The following is a 7,984-nucleotide window of genomic DNA, read 5'->3' as shown; positions in this document are numbered from 1 at the left end:
GCACGAGCAAGGGATTCTGAGGGAAAGTACTATTTCTTGGCTTGGGTAGTGGTTACAAAGGTGTTTATTTTATAATAATTCACAAAGCTTCACATTTGTGTGGCTTTCTGTGTATTGGCGATTGAATTCAAACTCAGAACTGCTAAGGCCAGCGCCCAAGGCAGCAGAGGCGGGTGGGCAGAGCGGATGAAAGGCAGGCGCTAGGGCCTCCAGGCCTGGCGGGGACAAGAATGTGTTCCGGGCCCCGTGCAGGGGATGCACTGCAGGGGGCGCTGCGGGCACACTGAGACCTCTGAGAGGACCGCAGCTCCCGGACCTAGCCCGCGACGCCCCCAGAAGCCTCTCTCGCATCCAACACAGAGCGCGACGGCACGGGAGGAACAGCCCCTTCTAGCACAGGGGAGGGACCCGGCCGACTTCCGCGCGATGAGCCCTAGGCGGCCGCCCAAAGGTGCAGTGGGCGCGGAGCTGGCAATCAGCGATGACGCGCGGCTGTGGCCCTGCGGGAGCTGCTCCATGCGGTCCAGAGCTAGTCGGCTGACATGCGCGCTCGCGGCAAGCGGAGCCGGGTATCCAGACCCCATACGCACGGCCGAGGACCAGCAGAACACGCCGCCCTGGCGCGCGAGGGCGGAGGCGGCTGGCGGGTCCGCTGGAGGCCTGCAATCCCCGCGCATCCCGGGGGAGACAGCCCGCCAGTGTCCGTGTGGCCCCGCGCTCCTGGGGTGGGGCTCGCCTCTTCACCCGGCCCGCCCCGTCACCCTGCCCCGTCTCTCTCCAGGTCTCGGCTCGCCGCCGCCTCCGGGAAACCTTCTCGGCCTTCCCCCGAGCTCGCTTGAGCGCGCTCCTAGTCTGGCTCTGGGCTTCGCCACTGGTCGCGCGGGGCTTGAGTCGGCCTCGCCATCTCCCGCTCTTCCCACACCCGCACCTTCCAGGCGGGGAGGAAGGGCTGCAGCCCCACAGCCTCCCGAACGCCCGCCCGGCCCAGGGTGGATCAAGGCTAGGACGCCCCACAGTTCCTTCCATATCCGGGTCCCAGAGGCGGGCTACGGTCTGTGGTTTGGGGACAGAAGAGGTCGCGGTTGGAGCTGGTGGACTCCCCTAGGGGAGAGCAGGGAACTGGAGACGCAGCTCGACCGAGCTCTCCTTCGCCCACCCACTTCTCGGGTTGGGAGACTGAGGCCGTGGGCATGACTGGGGCCCCGGGCATGACTGGGGCCTCGCAGTGCCGGCGCCTCTGGAGGCAGAGAGAGCGCCTGGAAGGCGGCTCCCACGCCGCGATGCGTCACTCGCCCACCTACTTACCAAGCAGGTGACACTGGCAAACCCTGGCCCCGCGCCGCCCGCCCCAGGGTGCAGGGGAGAATAAAAAGGGCAGAAGACAGGAGTGGGGCCTAAGGGCGTGCGCGTCCCCCGACCCCCAGCCTCCTCTCCAGGTGAGCGGCGCGCCCCACCCTGGCCTCCGAGGCCACCTCTGGGTAAAGGGGGCGAAGCCGAGGCGGGCGCCCGTGCTGGCTGGGGATCCGCGACCGGATTTCCTCCGCGATCCAGCAAGTGTCGAGACGCGCCCAGGGACAGGGGCTGGACTTGGAGTCCGCTAGGGGCAATCTCCCGCCCTTCCCACTGCTCCGTGCCAGACCCGAGCTTGCCTGGAGGCAGAAGGGCCAGCCTCGGAGGAGATTACAGCGTCCGGGCGGTCCGACTGGAGCGGAGAGCACCCCCGCGGCCCTGAGCTGCTACACGCCCTAGAAAGTCCGTGGGCCTGACCTCGCCCGGGGCCCTCCGCACCCCGCCCGGACGTCCACCTCACGCCTATCCTTTCCCTCTTTCTTCCTCAATTCTCTTCTGTCCCTTTCCTCGAAGAACACCTCTCCCTCCCAGGACTGGGGCCGCGCTCCAGGGCTCTCCCTCCCCCGCCGCCCGCGCAGCCCAGCAGGTGCCCCGACCCAGCACCGGGGCCTCAGAGGAGCTGAGGAGAGGCCTGGGATGTGACAGACTAGGTCCCTGCCCTCTGGGGCTTCCATTCTGTGGGGGAGCAGCAGAAACTGGCACGTATACCTTTGCCAGCCGCGAGGAATGCCGTGAGAACAAGGGAAGGGGTGGGAGGGCGTCGCCTAAAGAGACGAAGGCAGACCTCCCGCATTCATCCGCCTCTGCCTTCGGAGCACTGTGCTCGGTGTCGTATCTTTTTGCCGAAAAAAAAATATTTCAAAGAGAAAATATTCTAAAATAAACAACAATAAGTCAGATGAAGGGGGTCAGCAATTTATGGTAGAAAGAGGTAAAAATGTATTTCTATTACTCAGTGCCAAAGGACACCCCAAATGGTTCTGAGGACACCTCGGAGAGGTGCCAGATTTGGGGCGGTGGGGGGTGGGGAATCAGTGGAACTCCGGTTTGATGAGTGCGGTTCTTATCTTTACTGAAAAAAAAAAAGTACTTGATGCATTGTTGCTGAAACTGAATATATACAAATATATAGATATCTGGTAAGGAGAGCTGAAGGCAAAAGGAGGGGATCCCTGAGAAGTGGGGGCACCTGCCCTGCCCAGAGCCCTTTTAAGGAAAGCATATGGGCAGAGCTTCCGCAGACTGGGAGGGACAGCAGCAATCTGTAGAGAGCTCGGGTGCTGGCAGGGGCTTCTAAAGAAAGGGCGGTGGCAGGAGAAGGCGTTTGGTGCAGCAGGAACAGCATAGGCAGAGGGCACGGGCGGTGGGAGTGGCAGCACCATGGCAGGAAATCCGAGGGCTAGTCACCACCGCTGAGATGTGTTCTGATGTCCCTGAGTCTCCATCGCTAAGGGACCTGAGAGAGTCGTCCTTCCGTGCAGCGTGAGAGGACTTCATAGAGCGAAGTGCAGAGGCAAAGGCTGGTGCGGAGAGCGACACAGCAGGGCCCAAAGCAGGACAGTTTACTTGCAGACTGGGTCGCCTGTAACCAAGAGGAGACATAACTCTGAGAGGCAGTGAGACTGAATCACTTGGGTCCTTGAATGCTGGGGTGAGATGGTCAGACTTCCGAAAGACGCTGGCAGCTGAGGCGGGGTGATCCAAAGGGCAGGGGTGGTTTTGGAGCTGGGCTGCAGAAAGCCACATTTGCGGCTGGAGAAGGTGATTTTCCTAAAGGCAAGCCAGAGACTGGTTTGGCAAGAGCAAGAGAAGCCTGGTGCTGCATGAGAAGGACCTGAATGTGGTGATGGGGATGGAAAAGCAGAGGTCAAAGGGACAGGTGCTATGCAAGCCAGTGCCAGGGGATATGGGTGTGGCTCCTTTAATCAGGTGGAGAAGCCTACTCAGTCTACCTGGAGGAAGGGGGAGTTTCCTTAAGGGCAGAGATGAAGCTGAGCCAGGCCTTACAGAAACGAGGCTGAGATCTGGGAATCATTAAGATTGGAGAAAGCTCCTCTTTCCATGTATGTGTCTCCTTTCTGTGACACTGCCCTGTCCTCTGTGGCTCCAGTTTCTGTGCCCTATGACTTGATCCTGCACTGGTCTTCCGTTGCCCTGGAGCCAATTCTGACCTCTCATCTCTGTGACCTGGAAGCTCCTGTGTTCCACACTTCTGCTCACAGTTAAGGGTCTTGACATTGAAATAATTGGCTGGCATTGAGCCATGTGTACACTGGGTCATGTGTCCACTCTTGGGTGAGGTCACCAACGCTGCCCCTTCCTGAGCTATGGCAAAGCAGATTAGTTCAAAAGTTGACTGACAGGTCTGGTAGAGATACCAAAGAGAAGCAATCAAAGACAACAGCAGGGACAACTCATTCTTACTGGAAAACACTGGTGCACTTCACTGAAAAAAAAACATGAACTTGGGCATTTGGTAAACTTCAACACCAGGTTTTTTTTGTTTTGTTTTGTTTTTGCTTTTTGTTTGTTTGTTTGTTTGAGATGGAGTCTGGTTGTGTCACCCAGGCTGGAGTGCAGTGCCTCAGTCTTGCCTCACTGCAACCTCCATCTCCTGGGTTCAAGCGATTCTCCTACCTCAGCCTCCTGAGTAGTTGGGACTACAGGCGCCCGCCACCACACCCAACTAATTTTTGTATTTTTAGTAGAGATGGAGATTCACCATGTTGGCTAGGTTGGTCTCCAACTCCTGACCTCAGGTGATTCACCCGCCTTGGGGATTACAGGCATGAGCCACTGTGCCTGGCCAAGAATTTTTAAAAAATCAACATCACACGGCCAGGTGTGGTAACTCATGGCTGTAATCCCAGCACTTTGGGAGGCTGAGACAGGTGGATCACCTGAGGCCAGGAGTTTGAGACCAGCCTGGCCAACATAGTGAAACCCCATCTCTAGCAAAAATAGAAATATTAGCTGGGTGTGGTGGTGGGTGCTTGTAGCCCCAGCTACTTGGGAGGCTGAGACAGGAGAATTGCTTGAACCTGGGAGGCGAAGGTTGCAGTGACCTTCGAGCTGGTAGACTCCCCTAGGGGAGAGCAGGGAGTTGGAGATGCAGCTCTGCCGAGCTCTTCTTTGCCCACCCACTTCTCGGATTGGGAGACTGAGGCCACAGGCATGACTGGCAGTGCCAGCACCTCTGGAGGCAGAGAGAGCGCCTGGCGGCTCCCACGCCATGATAGCACCACTGTACTCCAGCCTGGGCAAAAAAAAAAAAAAAAAAATCTACATCACATATTATTCTCAATGAGAAATGTCAAAATTATTTTTAAACCAGAAGTATATATAGGATGACCTCTATCACTATCTCTATTCAGTATTATACTGGCAATCCTAGCCAGCACAGTCAGAGAAGAAAAAGAAAATGGAGGTAAAAAAAAGTGGAAAGGCAGAAACAAAACTCATTATGCAGGAGATATTCATATCTAATAGAAAACCAAGAAATCTGTAGATAATTTATTATACTAGTAAGAGCTTATATAAAAACCAATTGCATTTTTATACAACAGCAGTTAGAAAGCATAGTCTTTTAAATGTTATGTATAATTTTTAAAATAATACTATTTCCTTTAGGAACAAAAAAATACAAGGTATCTAGGAAAAAAGTCTTACAAAAGATGTGTAAGAAAAAAATTTAAAGACTTTATTATAATATATGAAGGACATAAATAAATACAAGAGTATAATGTGTTTTTAGAAAACTCAATACCGAATGAGGTCAATTTTTCCCAAATTGATTTCTAGAATCTATGTAATTCTTTTTTTTTTTTTTGAGACAGAGTCTCGCTCTGTCGCCCAGGCTGGAGTGCAGTGGCCGGATCTCAGCTCACTGCAAGCTCTGCCTCCCGGGTTTACGCCATTCTCCTACCTCTGCCTCCCGAGTAGCTGGGACTACAGGCGCCTGCCACCACGCCCGGCTAGTTTTTTGTATTTTTTTTAGTAGAGACGGGGTTTCACCGTGTTAGCCAGGATGGTCTCGATCTCCTGACTTCGTGATCCGCCCGTCTCGGCCTCCCAAAGTGCTGGGATTACAGGCTTGAGCCACCGCGCCCGGCCAGAATCTATGTAATTCTAAACAAAAACCCCGATGGTCATATTTGAGGAACTTGATAAGCAGATGCTGAAATTTATCTGGAGGCTGGGTACAGCAGCTCACCCCTGTAATCCCAGCACTTTGGGGGGGGGGGTGGATCACTCAAGGTCAGGAGTTCGAGACCAGCCTGGCCAACATGGTGAAACCCCGTCTCTACTAAAAGCACAAAAATTAGCCAGTCATGATGGCATATATCCCAGCTACTTGGGAGGGAGGCTGAGGCAGGAGAATCACTTGAACCTTCAAGGCGAAGGTGGCAGTGAGCCAAGATCGTGCCACTGCACTCCAGCCTGGGAAACACAGCAAAACTCCATCCCAAAAAAACAAAAAAAAGAAAGAAAGAAAGAAATTTATCTAGAAAAGCAAAGGCCCAAGAAGAGTCAAGTAGCCACGACACAGGTAGGAAGAGGAGGATAAAGGACCTGATTTACCAGGTCAATATTTATAATGAAGTTACGATAAGTAAGAGTGTGGTGTCAGCAGAAGGATACATAATAGACTAATGGAACAGGAAAGAGAACCTAGAAACAACCTCAGAAGAATATGAAAACTTGATATCCAACAAAGGTGATTTTGAATACTATATTAGTTCCCTATTGCTACTGCAACAAATTACCACCAATTTAGTTACTTAAAGCAATACACATATATTATCAGGCAGTTCTGGAGGCCAGAATTCTAATGTGTCTGCAGGGCTCTGTTCCTTTTGGAGACTCAAAGGAAGAATTCTTTCACAGTTTCTAGAGCCAGCCTACATTCCTTGGCTTGTGACCCCTTCCTCCCTTTTTAACGTGCATCACTTCAACCCCTGAGCTGCTTGTGTCTTTACATTGTTCTGATTCTAACTTCTCTGCTTCCCTCCAATGAGGACCTTCTGATTATACTGGGATCACCACATAATCCAAGATAATCTCCCCTTCTCAAGATCCTTAACTTAATCATATCTACAGATTCCTTTTCACCTTACAAAGTAACACATTCACAGTTACAGAGATTAGTATGTGGACATCTACGGAGAACCATTGTTCAGCCTACCACAAAGACCGACCGACAGGGAAAGGACAGAAATGGTGCTGGGACAATTGGTTGTTCATATGGAAAAAAAAACAAAATTTATATTTGTAATACAAAAAATAATTTCAAAAAGATCACTTAAATGTGAAAATCAAAGTTTAATACTTTTTGAAACTAATATAGGAGAATGTTTTAACAACTTTGGTAGAGAAGGATTTATTAAATAATATATTAAAAATTTGAATCACAAAAGATTGGGCCAGGTACAATGACTCACACCTACAATCCTAGCACTTTGGGAGGCCAAGGCAGGTGGATCACTTGAGCCCTAAAATTCATGATCAGTCTGGGCAACATGGTGAAACCTCACCTCTACAAAAACACAAAAACATCAGCCAGGCATGTTGATGCGCACCTGCACATCGGTAGTCCAACTACACAGGAGGCTAAGGTGGGAAGGTTGCTTGAGCCTGGGAAACAGAGGTTGCAGTAAGCCGAGATCACGGCACTGCACTTTAGCCTGGATGCCAGAGTGAGACCCTGTCTCAAAAAAAGAAAAAACAAAACAAAACAAAACAAAAAAACCTTCCAGAACATGAAGGCACATTTCATCGTCATTTTAAAACAAAAAAAGAATAAGAAAAAAGGAAAAGATTAATAAAAATTTAAAAGTTCTATTTCATAAAAGACACTGTACAGAAAGTGAAAAGTTAAGCCACAAACTGGAAGAATATATTCACAACATATATAATCAACAAGGAAATCATATTCAGAATATGTAAGTATAATAATCAATAAGAGGCCAGGCGTGGTGGCTCATGCCTGTAATCCCAGCACTTTGGGAAGCCAAGGCAGGCAGAACACTTGAGGTCAGGAGTTCAAGACCAGCCTGGCCAACATGGAGAAACCCCGTCTCTACTAAAAATACAAAAATTAGCCAGGCATGGTGTCAAGCCCCTGTAGCCCCAGCTACTCAGGAGGCTGAGACACAAGAATCTCTTGAATCCGGGAGACGGAAGTTGCAGCAAGCCAAGATCGTGCCAGTGCATTTCAGCCTGGGCAACAGAGTGAGACTCTGTCTCAAAAAAAAAAAAAAAAAAAAGTAAGAAAAAGATAAACAATTCAATAGAAAAATGGACAAAAGACCAGTGGTCTGTAAATATGCTCAACCTCACCAGTAATCAGGAAAATGGAAATAAAGATGACACTTGAGATGCTATTTTATATCCATCAAATTGGCAAAAGATTTAAAAATCTGATTGTTCAAAGTGTTGGTGGAAAGATACAGCAGTAGGGACGCCTTTAGCTGCACATGGGAGTATAAATTGGCACAGTCACTTTGGAAAACAAGTTGACAGTATTTTAAACTGAATATGCACACATCCTATAGCTAGATATTTCACTCTTAGGTATCTATCTAGAGAAACTCTTATACATATGCATGAGGAGATATTTACAAAACAGATCATA

At 50.4% G+C, this 7,984-nt stretch overlaps 1 protein-coding gene across 1 annotated transcript; it reads left to right on the top strand.

Moving 5' to 3' along the window:
• The first annotated feature begins 255 nt into the window (after positions 1 to 255).
• LOC115900423 (basic salivary proline-rich protein 1-like) lies at positions 256 to 6,548 on the top strand. Its single transcript, XM_030941105.1, has 2 exons — positions 256 to 2,181; positions 6,451 to 6,548. The coding sequence occupies exon 1, from the start codon at positions 256 to 258 to the stop codon at positions 1,192 to 1,194; it is 939 nt and encodes a 312-aa protein (XP_030796965.1). The 3' UTR covers positions 1,195 to 2,181; positions 6,451 to 6,548.
• Positions 6,549 to 7,984: the final 1,436 nt, after the last annotated feature.

Source organism: Rhinopithecus roxellana, chromosome 11 (assembly GCF_007565055.1).
Source record: "Rhinopithecus roxellana isolate Shanxi Qingling chromosome 11, ASM756505v1, whole genome shotgun sequence".
In the NCBI taxonomy this organism is placed as follows: Eukaryota; Metazoa; Chordata; class Mammalia; order Primates; family Cercopithecidae; genus Rhinopithecus; species Rhinopithecus roxellana.
Note: the sequence above shows the minus strand (reverse complement) of the source record. Positions and strands in the feature narration are given on the sequence as shown.

Excerpts from the sequence above, each read along its gene's own strand:
- LOC115900423 (XM_030941105.1), top strand. The coding sequence starts at position 256 with ATGCACTGCAGGGGGCGCTGCGGGCACACTGAGACCTCTGAGAGGACC.